Here is an 18,385-nt window from a genome sequence, read left to right as displayed (position 1 = left end):
TTGGTCTGATATGAATATAGCTGCTGGGATTGTGCCCCTGAGCAATTTAGGCCCAGTAATATACAATGTACACACATTTAAATAGCCCTTGTCATTGCCATGGTCGGTATGATCATTCTTATTTATATTCACAACGGTGATGAAATTAGGTGGATGCCTCAGAGCCTCACTGCACATGTGCCATTTAGAAACTGGAATCTCCAACTACATTCTGACAATTGACGAGATAAAACTGGGAAATGTTGATACAGTATAGCAATTTACAATGATAAATGTTGAGAGAAAAGCTTGAAAAAAATTACACACAATAACAATATTAAAGATTGTATAACAGCACAGATTGAGATATAGCTACAGTAATGAAATTAGACAAGGAGTAAATAAATGTTTTTCAGACTGGCAGAATGTGGCTAATGGTATGTTCCAGGAATATATTTTGGGACTACTTTTGTTTTCCATTAATGTTAATGATTTGAACAGAGGCATAAGAAGATTGGTATTCATATACGTTGATGATTTACAAGAATTATAACAGAAATCAGAGGTTATGATTACAGTAAAGTCCCGCAGTTTGTGGGGGTTACGTTCCTGTGAAACCTCGCAAACGGCGAAATTGCGAACAATGAACATGCTTTTCCATGGGGCTGAATTAGATAGGTTCCAGCCATGTGAGGGGAGCATTGCTTTGGGCAGTTACTCTGCTCTAAATTGTGGTGCAGTACCTCTAACTGACAGATGGGGGAAACTCTGAGCAATACACTGGTGAAGATTTCAAAATGAACACAGCCATTATTGCTGCGAGATTCGAACATTTTCACATTAATCCCTTCGCTCAGGCTGTACTTCAGTTGCAACTGTTCCGATCTCTGCTCCATTATGGCCGTTGTCTCCCCGAGGAAAGAGAGAGGGAGAAGAAACCGTGGATGAGCGAACATTGCCCACGCGATACTGTATACAAAGTTCAAAGTGTGGGTAAGTGAAAACGCGAACCAGGAAGTCGCAAATGGCAGGACTTTCCTGTATCAGGATAGATAGAACAGGCTGGCGTTCTGTTCTCTTCTTAAAGAATAAGGAAGCCAAGGGGTAGCCTAATCGAGGTCCTTAAAATTATGAAGGTGTTTGGAAGGGTCAGCAAAGAAAATCTATTTTCACTTGTGGAGGAGTCCAAAACTAGGAATCAAAACAGTCAATAACAAATCCAAAAGAAATTCAGGAGAAACTTCTTTACTCAGAGATTGGTCAGAATGTGGAGCTTGCTACCACAAGGAGTAGCTGAGGCAAACAGCATCGATGCACTTCGAGGGAGTCCAGGTGAGTACATGAGGCAGAAAGCAATAGAATAATATACTAATCAGGTTAGATGAAATTGGGTGGGAAGAGGCTCATATGGAGCATAAAAATGTCATAGATCAGATGGGCTGAATGGCCTGTGTCTATGCTGTAAATTTTATGCAACTTCAAATTAGGGAACATTGCAAATTGAAGAAGAATGCAGAAGATTAAAGGAGGGCGGTGACAGATTGGTTGAGAGGGTGCACAGCTGGCAGATGTAGTCCAGTATGGTGAAAGATGAAATAATACATTTAGAGGCAAGAGAATGGTGGAAGTAGCATAAACTAAATGAATTCTTAAGAAAAGTGGTGGGAAAGAGAGTTAGAAGTGTAGATACATGTGTCTTTAAAGGTGGCAGCGAAAATAGAAAAGGCCAAGAAAATGACATATAGATTAACGACTTTTAAGTTTGAGGATATTGAATAAAAAGTAGAGATCATATTGAATTGAAAAGGGCATAGTTCTAGTATTGCGGTTCTGGGTATTCTGTCATTGATTGGATATTTAGAATCATGGAAAGAGTAAAATGAAGATTGAATGACAGGGTGTAGCTATGAAAAGAAAAAGAGTCTTTTTCACAGAAATGGAGAAGTTAACAGATCAGCCTTTAGGTATTTTCAAGGTAGGAATGTTGGTGTTTCCATTTGTTGACAAATTAGTATCAAGAATGTGAAGATGGGTGTTATCTTTTTAATATTTTTGGGAATAAGGTGGTGTTCTGTAAAGAGAGCTGTGTGTGTGCATTCCATGGGTAATTAAACTAGGGGAAGGTTAGTAAAGACAGCTTGTCTGAGGGAACTGAGAAATGAAAGGTAAAGGTGATAGATGCATGCATTTCTAATGAGAGGCTATGGTGAAGTTGGAATTACAAGTAAAATAGTTGGGTTTTAACATTTGCATTAGGTGAAAGGTAAGGACTTGACTTTTCAGCTGCTAAGTTTCAAAGGGAGTTTAAGGAACCGTTACAATTTACAAAAGTTTCATTAGTAAACAAGGGAAGGTTATTAAATTTTATTTCACCCAAAAGTGGAGGCAATAGGAAGACATGAAAGATTTTTATATTTTGGAAAAGTTGAGTTCAAGGAGGTGCTTAGGACAACAGAGTCTAGGATGAAAGGAAAACAAAGATATTTAAGAGAGAGGTTTAGTTGAGTTGTGTGGCTGTGTGGGGAAAATGTCCTGAGACCAGCTCTGTAGTGAGAAAAGTTGTGAATTTGAAGTAGCCATTCAGTTTCAAGCCGGAGAAGTTTTTGTTTTCAGAAAGCAGTCTTTTCTAAATGTCCTTCGGTTCCACAGCAGAGTGGAAGAGAGTACGGTGTCACATGGTATAAGACCATAAGACATATGAGCAGGAGTAGGCCATTTGGCCCATTGCGTCTGCTCCGCCATTCAATGAGATCATGGCTGACCTGATAATCCTCAACTCCACTTTCCTGCCTTTTCCCCATGACCCTTGATTCCCTTACTGATTAAAAATCTGTCTCTCTCAGCCTTGAATCAACAGCCCTCTGTGGTAAAGAATTCCACAGATTAACAAGCATCTGAGAGAAGAAATTCCTCCTCATCTCTGTCTTAAATGGGCAACTCCTCACTTTGAGATTATGCCCTCTGGTCCTAGACTCACTCACAAGGGGAAACAGCCTCTCAGCATCTACCCTGTCAAGACCCCTAAGAATCTGATATGTTTCAATAAGGTCGCCTCTCATTCTTCTAAACTCCAATGAGTATAGGCCCAACCTACTCAACCTCTCCTCATAAGAAAATCCCTCCATACCCAGGATCAACCTAGTGAACATTTTCTAGACTGCTTCCAATACTTTATAAAAGTAGCAGCTGTATACGTTATTGAAGTAACAGCAATTCTTGCCTGGGGTAATATTACTGGATTTTTATGGTTAGAAATCTATAAGGGATTTGTTGCCAAGTACTTTACTTCTGTGTTTTGATCAAGTGGGGTCTTTTTTGGGAATGTTTTGTAAGCCTGCTTCAACTGTGTAATTTTAATCTTGCATGTTTAAGTTTTTTTCCTTTTATTGTTAATAAATCTTATAATTTTAAAATCCTAAAAGTGTTATTGGCATTCTATTCTTCTGGGATCAGTAGTTTTCCCCTCATTTTCAAAATACAAAACAAAAAATAGTTATAATCAGTAAGACAATTTTCCCTCTGGGATTTGGCTTGCTCAGCGGTTGTAACAAGGAGGTGTAGACCGAGAATTATTATTAGAAGCGAGAAGTTAGAAGAAATTTGTTTTCATATAGAAGATTGTTAACATATGCAATGCTTTACAATTGACTACTGAGATGGAGACATTATCTAATTTAAAATGGGTATTTGAAATAGAATATAAAGAGTGCACGGAAATGGGATTAGAGTTCTATCTGAATACCCTGGACAAAATGGCCTCCTGTATGCTAATCTTTTTGACTCAATATGCTATTAAAACAGCTGTATAATATATTATATATTGAGTGTGTGTATTGTTAACTGGTACATTCTTGAATTCTACGCAATTCACTTTTTCACTGTGCATGAGCTTAAGCACCTTAAGATTAAGTAAACATAATTTTATAGTACAAGTACACTAATAGTGGAAAAAGCTGTGGTTAAGCAAATGGGCAGAATTTTGCCGTCGGCGAGCAGGGGGCAGGGCCCACTCGCCATTGCGTAAAATGATGCGGGATGAACCCCCGATGTCATCCCGCCCCATTTAAATTTTCAGGAAGGCAGGGGCGCAGCAAAATCAGCTGTGCACCCGCCGACCTGTCAATGGCTAATTGAGGCCATTGCCAGGATCATTTAAACAACTAAAGGACCTGCCCGTCCAACCTTAAGGTTGGTGGGCAGGCCAGGAGCCCCGCCGGCAAATAGAAAAAACATGAAACCTCATCAAGCGGTAGGATGAGGTTTCATGCAGGGTTCTAAAAAGTTTAATAAAGTTTTACTGTAATTTATGAACATGTCCCATGTCAGGGAATTTTTTTTTCTATTTTTAATCTTTTTAAAAGTGTAAGCGATCTCCCTAAGGCAGCACTTAGCTCTTTCGTGCGCATGTGCGAAAGAGCGCACTCTCGCGTTTGGGGAATCCCCCCCCCCCCCCCCCCGGCCTGCACAGGAAGCGCATAGCACTTCCCACCGGATGTCATGCTGGGCGGGCCTTCTCTTGCGGGGAACGTCTCCCCGCCCGCTGGAGATTGGGTCGGGCCCACCCGTCCGACAGGCAGAAAATTCTGCCCAATGAGTCTTATCTAGTCTGATTCTTATGGAATATAATGAATAAATCATCAGTGTCTAAAGCAGCATTTTGATCCTGGTTGTTGTATGCAATACTTTCCTTCAAAAGTGTTGACTTGAAACCTAATAAAAATTATTTTTTATATCATGATACAAACATTGAGCTTTAAAAGGCCATCATTTTTTAAAATGTCCCTTTTAAATTTAGGTGAAACAGAACATTCTGAAAAGAGGGACAGGGTAGTTATAATAAACATGTCCACACTGAGACAAACCCATGTGATCTGGTTGCTATGGGAGAGAAACACATAGTACCTCAAAGGGGCAGCTGATTTTTGAGACACAGAGAGAGAGCAAGAGAGCGTGCACGAGAGAGAGAGAGAAAGAGAGGGAGAGAGGGAGGGAAAGAGAGAGAGAGAGAGAGAGAGAGAGAAAGCAGTTACTGCTATAGAGAAGCAGAAGGACTACTTGTGTTTACAATGAAGCAGGATGCTTGTGAAAGCTTGTTTTCTGTTCAAAAGAAAAGGGACAGAGCTGACAGGGCTTTTGGAGATTTAAGGAAAAAGGAGTTGCCAAGGCTGGCCTTGCTGGTGAAAATCCAATCTGGAAGACTCAGGCTGAGTAGAAAGATTTTCGAAGTATCTTCTTAGTGTAACATGGAGAAGTGAGACTGCTGTAGATCTGGGAGATCTGGGAGTTGCGTTGGACTTGTGAAGTATGGTACACAGTGAAAGTGGTTGTAAAATGTATCTTGATTGAGTTGGTTAGTTGATGCTAAAGTACCTTTTCTTTAGTCTGGTGTATTATTGCCTGTTAAGTAATGTTTGGTCTATGTTTATTTTGGTTTGTTTGTTACAGTAAAAGTCTTAAAATGTGAAATCTTGTCCTTGGATTCTTTCCATAGGTCATTGGGAAATTAAGCTCTTTTAAAAAGTTATCAATCTGATATACAAGATTGTAACAACACCCATTTAAATGCAGGTTAAAACAACCATTTAAAGGCAAGTTTAAATGCAGTTATGTGCAATGATTTAAACAGGATATTTGTATTCTACTGAGGAAGAAATTTCCTTTATTTGTGTTATATGTGTCACTGATGTTTAAGCATGTTCCTCATGCACGAAGATGATGATAAGTGTGGGTCTCTGAACATGCTTTATAAATCATGACTAAGTAAGTAACAAGCGAACCTGTACATCATATTCCCACAGCTGGTTCCCCCTCATGTGATGACACTTCAACATGACAACTGGACCATTTAGCCTAGACACATCCAGGCATAGATCATCTGTCCTGATTTCTTTATCTGCTGTGTAGGAGAATACCTGGAGGGAAGGAAAAATGACAAAATTATACATGGCTCACATTTCATATTTCTGCTTAACACCAAGAAATCCGTACAACTTTTACTGTCATAAAATTATCTTAAAGCCTTAGGTATTTACTTGTAAGTTACAGTTATGACATTTCTCCCACTGTAGCATATTTGAAATAAAATGATTTTAAAAATACCTCAAAGCATTGTAATATTCAATGTTTTTTAAAAATCCTTTGATTGTCCTCCCATAGTGAATTTAATGGAAAGTAGGTGTTTTACATTCAGGATACCATTGAATTTCTCTAAGTAATTATTTCCATTTACGCATTTTATAAACATCTCATCAAAATACTCAGGACTACCTCTGGAAGGGCTTTTGAAACGTGTTGTCCCCATCGTGTTTCATTCAGTTTTCAAGCCACTTGGGGAGAAATTACTCCCCATTTTCAAGGCAGAAAATTTCTGGGGACAATTCCTAAGGACATCTAAAGGGCATCCATCCCTATAGTGAGTCAGGGAATTTTTCTGGTGTTAGACCTTTCCCATGTGCAAATGAGAGACCTAACGCATGTTTGAAGACCTCCTTGCTAAATGGCTAAACTCAACAAGACTTGATTTGCCTAGGATTCTCAGTGGTCGCTGCGGTGAAGCAGCTGCTGCAAAGGAAAAACTCCGTACATTTTTTAAAAGTTTGATGTGGAACTGGAAGAAGCAGGAGTTCCCAGTTACGTATCCAATGTTGAATAATTGAAATTTTTGAGCAGATAAGTAAGTAGAATAATCATAGGCATGTTATCCAAAGCCTGTAGCATATACATTTTTGCCTGTTGGCTGGTACTCATTATTGTCCCGAAATCTGAAACATGATTCATGAAGCAGTTGGGTTCATAAATGCAAAACCTCTCGGTGATCCTAATCACTCCAACTTTTCAGAATTTGTAATTATATTGTGTGTTCTGTGCATTTTCTATCAACTTATAGAATGAAAAGGTGACATGTGATTCAAAACTGCTTTAAAATTGATTTCCTAAGGATTTTCCATTTATAAGAAACAATGGCCACTGGGGGCACAAGTCAGGAAACCACACCCCATTAATTTGATAAAGTTTTTTAAAAAATCAGGGATTGCCTGCCCGTGATTCCCTCACCAGAATTCCTTGCAAACACTGCTTCTCTTAGAAGAATCTTAGTTGTGAATCAGTCCTCCTGTTTATTGTATTTCGTTTCCCAATATAGGCTGCTGCAGGCTCGATAGGCACCTCAGGTGATGACCTTAAACAGGCTTTTGGTCCCTTGGGCTGGATTTTACATGCCCCTGCTGGGTGTGTTTTTGACAGGGAGGGGTGGCATGTAAAATAGGGCAGGTGCTCAGCCCACAACTTCCGGCCTACCCCCAAGCTCACCCCCATAATATGGTAGGTGGGTGGGTGCCAAAATCAGTAGCCCACCTGCCATATTTAAACAAATAATCAAGGGTCAATTGAGCTTGTTAACAAGCCAACTGTACCCAATAATATGCTGCCCACACCACAATATGGTTGACGTGGGCAGTCAGCTAGCAGTGGGCAGGCCATTTTTGTTAAAACATTTTCGAAAGGGGAGTGCAGAGTTCAGCTGAGGAAACTAAGCTGAGGACTTGAGCCTGAATTTTGCACTCGTCAGGCGCACGCGATCGGCAGGCCCGGGAGCAGACGGGAAACCATCCCCTAACCGCAATCGGACCCTGACCACGATTTCATACTGACTGGCCAATTAATGGCCAAATCCGGCCAGCCAGAGTGAAACGCGCCCTGAGAAAGGCTCAGCACTGCCGGTGGGGGCAGGAAGAGGGCAGACGCCGATATCACCGTGGGTGCTGGTGAGTGTTTCTACTGAGCTCCCTGAAGACAGACAGCTGCAGACCTCCAAATAATAAAAGAAAGCACAAAAATGCAGCGAAAAATGTCAATGTAGCACAATCAAGTACCTGAAAGCATACCTCATAAAAAAAAGTGTCCACAGATATTTCTTTTTATTTTAAATCCTAACGGAGATTTCATCCTGCTCTTGCGAGAGGTTTCATCAAAAATGTAAAGGCTGCCTGGCAGATTGGCCCATCCGCCAACTGTAAGGTTGGGCAGGCTACGAAAGACCACTTACAATTGAGCTGTTAATGAGCTTAATTGCCCACTTAATTGTCGGCAGGTGCTCTTCTGATTTTTGAGCGTGCCTGCTGAGCAAAATATAGCGCGAGTGCGCGGTGACATTAGGACGCTCACCTGATGTCATCTCCTGTTTGGGTCGGGTGCCCACCCGCAGGACGTAAAATTCTGGCCTCGGAGTTTGGTGAGAGGGGGAGTTTTAGGTGCTAATTTTATTCTTAAGTTTTGCTCTTAAAGTCCAATCTAGTCTGTAATTAGCAGTAACTGGAAAGTACTGTGTATGCAGGCTGGGTTCTTTCTTTCTTGCAATTTGGAAAGGGTAAGCTCACTCTCTGCTGTGAGAGCTGAGTACTTAATTAGCTAACTGGTTGAATCTGGTTACCCTAGCCTCAGTTCAATTTACTATAAATTTAGTGCAGCCAAGGCAGATGGAGTGCAGCTGAGGTAACTGAGTGAATACTTGGAGTTTGCTGAAAAGGGGAGTTCAGTAAAGTGGGGAAGGAGGTGTTCCTTTTCTCTTCCTATCTTTCTCACCCTGTAGGAATTAGTTCTTCCTCTACTACAGGGAAAGGAGCTAGCTGTTTGGTGAGTATCTGGTAAGTGGGTAAGTCCTATTCTATCCCTAAGGTTTAAAATAGTACACAAATTGGTGGTAAAGTTAATAAAATATTTTTTAAAACATAAATAAGTGATTAATATAATTAAGTAATTATTTAGGACATATTAAGGATGGCAGGACAGTTGATGTGACAAGGCTGAAGCATGTGGGAGCTCCTGGATAATATTGTGATGCAGGGCAAACACATCTGCAGTAAGTGTTTGCAGATAAGCAAACTGACCATGGCACTGCGGTACAGGAAGCCATTCAAATGGGGGTGCGGGGGGAGGCAAAAAGGAACGTAGTGGTATTAGCGGACAGTATAGTTAGGGGGATTGACACTATTCTCTGTAGCACAGAGTGAGAGTCCAGATGGCTGCATTGCCTTCCCGGTGCCAGGGTTCGAGACATCTGCTCAGGGCTGGAGAGGAACTTGCAGTGGAGGGGGAGGATCCAGTTGTCATGGTCAATGTAGGTACCAATGACATAGGCAGAGCTAGAAAAGAGGTTCTGCATAGAGGGTATGAGGAGCTAGGCACTAAATTGAAAAGCAGAACCACAAAGGTTATAATCTCTGGATTATTACCTGAGCTGCGTGCAAATTGGCATAGGGTACATAAAATTAGAGAGATGGATATGTGGCTCAAAAACTGGTGTGGGAGAAGTGGGTTCTGGTTTGTGGGGCACTGGCATCAGTACTAGGGAAAGTGGGGTAGCTGAAGTGAATGGGGATACGAGGCTAGGTGATAGATCAATAGAGAAGCAGCGGCAGACATTTAAGGGGATATTTCAGAATATTCAGAATAAGTATATTCCAACTATAAAGAAAAATTCAAAAGATAGGACCCACCATCCGTGGTTAACTAAAGAAGTTAGGGAAAGCGTCAAACTTAAGGAGCAAAATTTTTAGCTCGGCGGGCGGGTGTGCGCCTGACCTGCTCGAGCGTAAAATGACGCACGTTGACATCGGGCAAGCGTCCTGACTTCAACGCGCAGTTGCGCGATATTTCGGTCGGCGTGTGCGCGCCGGAGTAGGCAGGGCGCCTGCCGACAACCAAAAGGCCTGTTAAGGCCATTAACGGATCAATTAAATAGAATTTTTCGCTGCCTGTCCAACCTTACAATTGGTGGGCAGGCGAAAAGGTCAAGTGGCCTTTGCACTTTTTTGCACTTTGCAAATAAAAATAAAATTAAAAATGTAAAATTTAATTAATAACATGTCGCTGCACAGAGTCACATGGGGGGACATGTTTTATAACATTTTTAATCTCTTTATTATTATTTTTTAAACTCTTCATCTCCCTGAGGCAGCTCTGTGCGTCAGGGAGATTTTCAAGCGCTCACTCACGTACGTGCTTGAAGTTCACATTTGCCCGACTTGCACTGCCCCCCACATCCGCACAGGCAGCGCTAAGCGCTGCTGCTCGCGTTTCATGTGGGCGGGCCTTAATTGGCCCGCCAGCGTGAAATCAGCTTCCGTCCTTGATCGCGGGTGGTGGTCAGCTTCCCAATCGCCCCCGCCAAGCCCACCCAACAAGGGTGAAATTCAGCCCAAGGAAAAAGCATATAACTCTGCAAAGATGAGTGGCAGGTCCAATGATTGGTCGAAATATAAAGAACAGCGGAGAATGACTAAAAGGTTAATCAGGAGAAAGAAATTAGAGTATGAGAGGAAGCTAGCTAGGAATGTAAAAACAGATAGCAAGAGTTTCAACAGATATTTAAACAGGAAAAGAGTAACTAAAGTGAGTGTCAGTCCTCTGGGGAGTGAGAATGGGGAATTAATAGTAGATAATAAGGAATTGGTGGATGAAATGAACAAGTATTTTGCTTCTGTTTTCACTAATAGGGTACAAAAAATATTCCAGTAATAGCTGTAAATTGGGAAGTTGAGGGGAGAGAGGAACTTGGTGAAATTATAATCACTTGGGAAGCAGTACTGAACAAGCTGATGGAGCTGTGGGCTGACAAGTCTTGGGTTGTAAATGGACTTCATCCTAGGATCTTAAAAGAGATGGCTAATGAGGTAGTAGATGTGTTGGTGTCAATTTTCTAAAATTCCCTAGATTGTGGAAAGGTTCCATCAAACTGGAAAGTAGCAAATATAACCCTTCAAGAAGGGAGGGAGGCAGAAAACAGGAAACTATAGGCCAATTAGCTTGATGTCTGTCATGGGGAACGTGTTAAGAGTCGATCATTAAAGAGGTTATAGCTGGGCACTTAGAAAAGTTTGTGAAGAGTCAGCATGGGTTTATGAAAGGGAAATCATGTTTAACCAATTTATTAGAGTTCTTTGAATGAGTAACATGTACAGCGGATAAAGGGGAGCCTGTAATTGGATTTCCAAAAAAAAACATTTTATAAGGTGCCACATCAAAGATTATTGTGGAAAATAAAAGCTTATAGTGTAGGGGGTAACATATTAGCCTGAATAGAAGATTGGCTGGCTGGCTGGCAGAAAACAGAGACTATGTATAAATGGGTCTTTTTCTCATTGGCTGGATGTGACGAGTGGAGTCCCACAGGGGTCTGTGCTGGGGCCTCAACTTTTTACGATTTACATCAATGACTTTGATGAGGGGAGCGAATGCATGGTAGCTAAATTTGCAGAAGACACAAAAATAGGTAGGAAAGTATGTTGTGAAGAAGACATAAGGAGTTTACAGACGGATATAGATAGGTTGAGTGAGTGGGCAAAATTCTGGCAGATGGAGTATAATGTGGGGAAATGTGAAGTTGTTCACTTTGGCAGGAAGGATAAAAAAGTATTACTTAAACGGAGAACGACTTCAGGATTCCGAAGTGCAGAGGGGTCTAGGTGTTCTCTTTCATGAGTCACAAAAAGTTAGCATGCAGGTGCAGCAAGTAATCAAGAAGGCTAATGGATGCTATCCTTTATTACAAGGGGAGTTGAGCAAAGAAGTAAGGATGTTATTCTTCAGTAATACAGGCCATTGATGAGACCGCATCGCGAATACTATGTGCAGTTTTGGTCTCCTTTTAAGGAAGGATGTAAATGCATTGGAGGCAGTTCAGAGGAGGTTTACTTGATTGATACCTGGAATGAGCGGGTTGTCTTATGAGGAAAGGTTGGACAGGCTGGGCTTGTTTCCAGTGGAGTTTAGAAGAGTGAGCGGTGACTTGATTTAGTATATAAGATCCTGAACGGTCTTGACAAGGTGGATGTGAAAAAGATGTTTCCTCTTTGGGGTGAGTCCAGAAATAGGGGGTACTGTTTTAAAATTAGGGGTCACCCTTATAGGACAGAGATGAGGAGAATTTTTTTTCGCTGAGGGTTGTGCGACTTTGGAAATCTCTGCCTCAGAAGGCGGTGGAGACAGAGTCACTAAATATTTTTAAGGCAGAGGTAGATAGATTCTTGTTAGGCAAGGGAATTGAAGGTTATCGGGGTTAGATGGGAATGTGGAACTCAAAACACAAACAGATCAGCCATGATCTTACGGCAGAGCAGGCTCGAGGGGCCGAATGGCCCACTTCTGCTTCTATTTCGTATACTTGTATGTTCTATTTTCAGGGGGTGCCCTTTGCGAATCGGGGGCACCTCCCTAAGATAGTACCCATCCCTTTGTTCCTACCTGCCTACTGTCCAAAACCCACCATCTCCCCCCCCCCCCCCCCCCCCCTGCCAAGCTGGCCAAATCCTCTCTGCCCAATACCTCGGATTTACATTATTCTGGGATCCATTGGGCCTTGTTCTTGTGTAAAGAACACCGATACTTACCTGAAGTTACATGAGGCACAGTCCAGGAACTACAGTTCCCTGAGGGTTTCAGGACTTCTGGGCATGTGTGGCCGCTTCCTGGCCAACGCATGTGCAGTTCATTTGTTTTCACGTCTTCAGGCCGGGAACTGGCCCTGTGCAGAAGGAAAAGAAGTGAAAGGTGTAAAACTGCAGGTCAGGTGACCTGAACTGGAGCACCATTCGAGAGGTGTCCCAGGAAGTGGGACAGAAAGAAGTCCCAGAAGAAGGTCTCAGGTAAGATACAGGGACAGAGATCAGAAACAGATCCTGTTAAGTAAAGCCAAGAGAAAGGAGCACAGCAACAAGCTTCAAATTAAAGAAAGAGCTGCAGGAAGCAAACTTGAAGCAAAGTGGGCTCGAGAGAAACCCAGAACATCCGAGAGGGCAGCCGATGGTTGGTGACTTGCAGCTGCAGGCCGTAAGGTCAAAGGTACCCCTTTTGGAGCAGTGGTGTCCTGCTTGACACAGCCAAAAATCTGAAAGCTTGGAAGGTGAGATTTGAGATTCAGGGGAAAGGAATCTCGGAAGGTGCGTCTGAGTGGGAATGACTTTTGGAGAGAATTCCAAGGTGAGTTCTTCAAACATGGAGATTGGAAACCCTCATGAGAAATACAGGGTTTCAGGGAAAGCAGTTGGCTCAGGATGTGACAAGCCTCTGGGCGGTTGAGGAATCCATAGAATCTGCTTTGGTCGCATCTGTCATTTACTTTGGAGTGTGGTGTGTCTGACCACGGTTCGCCAATTGGTTCAAATGTACTGCATACTTACCCTGAATATTAGACTATAAGATGGATACGGTAAATTGTTTTATCTTTCTGAGTTTGTATGTGGCTGTAAAGAGAGAGCTGGGGTGAAGGAATAGAGAATATTTGAATCATTTTCTTGTGTTTGTCTTGAGATCTTTCCAACCTTTTTTGCCTGGTGTAACGTAGTTCATTTTTTCTTGTTTAATAAATATTTTATTCTGTGTTAAAAGTTCACCAGCAGATTCCTGTGAATTTGTTAAGTAATTTTCCTCCAAAGTTTCAAAAAAAAGGTTAGGATCTATCAAGCCAGGTTTCGCTCTGGGATCTGACTTGTCCAGTATTAGCATCAGCTGGAATCGTAACACTTGGGGATGGTTGCAGTTCTGGCAGTGACCACTGATGAGATCTTAGCGCAGCCGGGACTGCTGGAGCTGCCAGCCAATTCGATTGGCCGGCAGCTCCCGATGACAGGTACGCCTCCCCAGTGAGGAGCGGAAGTCCCACTTTCAGTCAAGTTAGTCCGCCCGCAGCATGTTATAGCTGTGGGATGGGCTGGCGTGAAGCGGGTCAGTGTCCAGCTGGCTTTCATTTGGGGGGGGGTGGGGTAGGCTATCAACTCCACCTCCACCACTGTAATATGGAGCCTTCCAGGAGTCATTGCTCAGTGGAGGAGGTGTTGAGCCTGCTCTGTTCAGTTTTATGATTTTAGGTGCAGTCTAGCCAGCAGTCCCTAAAGGGAGGCTGCCAACAAGATTGCAAGCTAATTTTTAAAAACTAAGATTCCTACGGTGCCAGAAGGACGATTTCTCTTTGTTCGGGTTCCACAGCACCCTTAAAGCAGTCCACTGCTGGACTGGTGCTTGATTCCATTCCTGCTCTTTCCCCTCCTCTCAACATTTAACTGACAGATTCTAAAACTGACTTACACTTTTCCAGTGAACTGCCTGGGGATGTGCATGAAGTGTTGGCAGGTTTCCAGAATATTTATATAATGTCAGAAGACCAGGTCTCAGGCCTACCTCATTCCCTGAACCCAGTTCATGCCAGTTTACCAATTTCTACTCCAGTAACTTAGCACATGACTTAAATATTTGCTGAATTCTGCTTCTTTTCTTCAAATAAACTCCTTTATCAACATTGTTTTAGAAAAATATTTAAATGTTAAAAATACGAAGAGCCAGCCAAGTCTTTTTCAGTATCAATATTATGCAATATTACCTATTTTCATTAGCTGTAGCTGTATTTAATTTCTGACATGATATTAGGATTTTAATGAATGAATATAACAACTATCTGCTCTTATTTAGTTTTTCAATGCTGCTAGCCTATGTTTATGACATATGAGTAACAATACCTTATTTTACCGTTGCTAGAATATCACAAGGTGATTCACAATGCAATCTGGAAACTAAACAGGACTAATAATATGATCTCAACATAGCGCAACTGCATTCGATGCTCCTTAAGTGCTGTGTGCTGTATGCACAAATAAACTAAACTCAAACAAAAAAGGCAACTGATTAGAATATTTCAGCATTACTCCCATTCTTTTGGCCATAACAGTTTTGGAGAGTGCCAACCCCCAACGGCTAGTTTCTTAGAGTCAGCAGCAAATAAGGAGTTGCCAGTCTATGGAGGGCAGCAGGACATTTGAAGGGGAGCCAATCAACCTCATGGCCTAATAGTGTAGCTGAAGGTGGGCTAGATAATCCTTGTGGAAGATCAAGGCTACCCTGGGGAATAAAATTGAAAAGCTTTCTTGTGGTCCTTCCTCCTGTTGTCCATTTGCAACAGGTATCGAGTGACTTGTTCTTAGCTGTACCAATCACATTATGGGGAACAGCCCTCCTCACATACTGACCTGCGCTAGGTGGAGTAAGTGTGCTGTATGGCCCCAAACCCAGTAATATTAGAACCAAGTGCCTGATAGGAAATAGAGTGGTGTAGGCAGCATGCTACACGATCAGCCCTGATGTATCCCACTGACCAGTTCCACGATAGACAAAGTGAACAGTCGTATGATGCAGGATACACTGCACTTCATTCAAGGTGCTCAGTAATTTTAATAAATGGATTGCACTTTAGAGTAGTTAAATCAGTCCTTACAGATACCTCACTCAAATCTGTGCATGATCAAATTGATCTTGGCTGATATTTCAGTTTAGCCCAGAGAACTCTCGCTGTTCTTTAATTTACCTTCTAAATTGATTTAAAGTATTCTAAACAAGACTGTGAACAAAGCTTAATGTCATGTCACTGCTCCCAAAATGTAAGACAGTAAAGGACTGAGTCCCAAGATAACAGGATAACTGTACAAACTAAAATTAAAATTGAACATATTATCATGATGTAAAACTAGGGCCTGAATTTTACACTTGGCAGGAGCGCGTGATTGGCAGGCTGGGGTCCGGTTGGGAAACAGGCCCCTGACGGCCATCTGCCCCCGACTGCGATTTCACTCTGGCTGGCCAATTAGGGCCCGCCCAGCGTGAAACGCGTCTTCGCAATGGTCGGGAAGGGTCGGACGGGGGCGGGGGCCTGTCGGGCACCGGGTCCAATGGTGATACAGCGGGCAGTTTAAAAATGGCAAAGGCAGCTCCCTGAAGGCTGACAGGGAAGAACATATCATCTGAGTTCTGGAGACCGAAGTTATGGACACAAAAGCGGCTGCAGATGCCAGGCGGGAGGGCAGGTTGGGTAGGCACTTGGCACCCCCCCCACCCCCCCCTCCACCATCCCACCCCCGTTTTCGGACGAGTGCCTTGCGGTCTTCCTGCAGGAGATGGCTGCCAGGAGGGACACCCTTGTTCACAGAGGTAGGAGGAAGAGGCCACCGCACTAGACTGAAAATGCTTGGGAAGAGGTGGCAGCACAGGTCAGCAGCCATGATGTTGTGCGGTGCTCGTGAGTGCAGTGCCACAAAAGGTTCAACGACCTGCTGTGCTCGGCAAGGGTGAGTACTTCACTGGCATGGAGCAGTTTGGTGAAGTGTTAAGGGCTGGCCATCTCCCCATGGAGCTCAGGGGTGCTAGGGTCTGAGTGCCAACTGTCAATGATGCCAGAACTGGCCAAGGCGGTGAGCCCTGGCTGGTTGGACTAAGCACCTTGCGACTCAAGGGCAACGAATCGGACATGCCCTGCAAGGTGTTCCTCAGGTGGGGTTGGCCAGGCCGCAATGGCGCTGCAGGTAGAGAGTGGACTAATCAATGCTCCTCTGTTCTTTCAGGAGAAGACAAGCCATAACAACAATGAGAGGTCACATACAGGCAGAGGCCCCCCAATCTTCCTAATCCTGAACAGATTTGCGCAGGACGCTTTGGAGCTGGAGAGGTGCCTCGGTCAGCTGGTCGTGTAGAGGCTGGGGTTCTAGACGAAGGTAAGGGTAAGAGGTGAGAGCTTCGGATGGTGCAAACATTCCTGTGTAATCTCTTCATTGATGGGATGCCTCAAAACTGTAGTCCCCATTGATCATTGAAAGACGATGTCACCATGATGAAGATCTCCATTGTCTCACCAGGGTGCCTGGCATGCACAGTGACAGTGTGATGACTTAAACTAATGCCATGTCATTGTTCTCCCTTAGATTTGCCAGCAGGCACTTGGTCGCAGGATCCCAAAGAGCCACCCCTGATGCCAGGGGACTGCCAGGCTTCAGCTGCACCTGTGTCACACCCGCTCTCCGAACCAGGCACCAGCACAGATACCAGCATCTCAGTGGGCGTTAGATCTTCGGCTAGACTGTCAGTGCACAGTGGCGAGAGTGCACACTCGTTTGAGGTGCAGGCAGAGACAGAGAGTGCCAGGCCACCAGCAGCTGGAGAACTGCTGGAGGTGAGGACGATGCTGAGTCAAAGACAGATGATGAGCCTCTGGAGTCATCCATTAGGCGGCAGATGCTGGATGTCCAGCGGGATACACAGGAGGATCTGGCAGAGATCCATGTGGGTATGTATGCCATGGTCTCTGTTGTGGAGGAATCCATGCAGAGCATAAACACTGCGTTGACCCTCATGGCCGAGCGCACTGTCTCCTCCATTGAGAGATTGGCGACTCTCATGGATGCGAAGCTCCAGGAACAGAATCAGGGTTTCCTGGGGTTGCGTTCGAACCTACGAGCCCTCAGACAGCAAAGGCCTCAGGTGGTCAGTGCCAGTGTGGGAAATGGATGAGGCACACAGTATCCCAGCTAGGCGCCCAACCATCAATGGTGAACAGGGAGGTCCAGAGCGACCACATGTTCGAGCACGAGCTGCTTGTCATCTCTGCGGGATCCATTAAGGGCGCCCTGGATGACGGCAGCATCTCTGCCAGTGACCTTGGCATCTGATGAGGCTGCAATGACGGGGGAAATGCCAGCAGTGGCACTGGACGCTCCCACTGGCCAGATGATGGCCGCCAAGGTCATCAAGGTCAACAAGACATCAGAGTCAGCAGGCTGCCACCAAGGCCACAGCCAGCGAGGGTGGGCACCAAGATGCAGCAGTCGTAAATGTAAGTTTAATGCACCATGAGCACAGGAGGGACTGTTCATGGGTGATCTTTGATTCTGTAATGTTTTGTTTATGTTTAGTGGTTTGGAAATGAACATCAGAGATGGTAATGTTAATTTGTTTGATTGTGAAAATTACATAAATTTTGTTTTTGTCGTAATGGCCTGAGTGTACTTCACCTTTATATTTTGGTGCAGGCTATGACTGCATGTAATCCTGGACATTGTGGCTCTAAACTTTATTGCACAGGCACTGAGTGGACTTTGGGTTCAAATGAAAGGGTCATTTCAAACATCCTGGATGGAGGCGGCCTCCTTGGCATGAGGTGGAAGCAGGTCTTTGGCAGCCTAGCTGAAGGAGCGTTAGATCAAAGCGTCCCTGGTGTCCCTGCCTCCCTGGAGGTTACCAAGGTCTGCCTCCATGCCCTCAGCATTCTCCTCACCATGCTCCTCTTTTGACTCACTACTGGATTCATCCTCTGTGGCCTGTGCAGCTGTGTCAAGATCCTCTTCCTCCAGTGGGTCCCCTCTTGCCAGTGCCAGATTGTGGAGAGCGCAGCATGCAACCACTATCAGTGACACCCACTCTGGGGAGGTATTGTAGTGCTCCCCCTGAACGGTGCAGACATTGGAAGCGCATCTTCAGAAGACTTACGGTCCTCTCTATCACCGCCCTTGTGGAGGCATGACTCCTGTTATACCGCTGCTCTGCCTCTGTTCTCGGAGGCAGAGAGGTGTCATAGGCCACCTTTCCAACGGATAGC

General features: G+C 43.9%; 1 protein-coding gene across 3 annotated transcripts in view; it reads right to left on the bottom strand.

Annotated features, from left to right (window-relative positions):
* galnt13 (polypeptide N-acetylgalactosaminyltransferase 13) overlaps positions 1-18,385 on the bottom strand; it is a 550,349-nt gene that overhangs the window by 56,540 nt on the left and 475,424 nt on the right. For all 3 annotated transcript variants that reach the window (XM_078552191.1, XM_078552192.1, XM_078552193.1), the window contains one exon: positions 5,757-5,891. In XM_078552191.1, coding sequence (XP_078408317.1) covers positions 5,757-5,891 — 135 coding nt within the window. The remainder of the gene's footprint in view (positions 1-5,756; positions 5,892-18,385) is intronic.

The sequence above is a fragment of the Cetorhinus maximus genome, chromosome 11 (assembly GCF_964194155.1).
Source record: "Cetorhinus maximus chromosome 11, sCetMax3.hap1.1, whole genome shotgun sequence".
In the NCBI taxonomy this organism is placed as follows: Eukaryota; Metazoa; Chordata; class Chondrichthyes; order Lamniformes; family Cetorhinidae; genus Cetorhinus; species Cetorhinus maximus.
The sequence above is the reverse complement of the archived record's forward strand: the minus strand, read 5'-3'. Positions and strand labels throughout refer to the sequence as shown.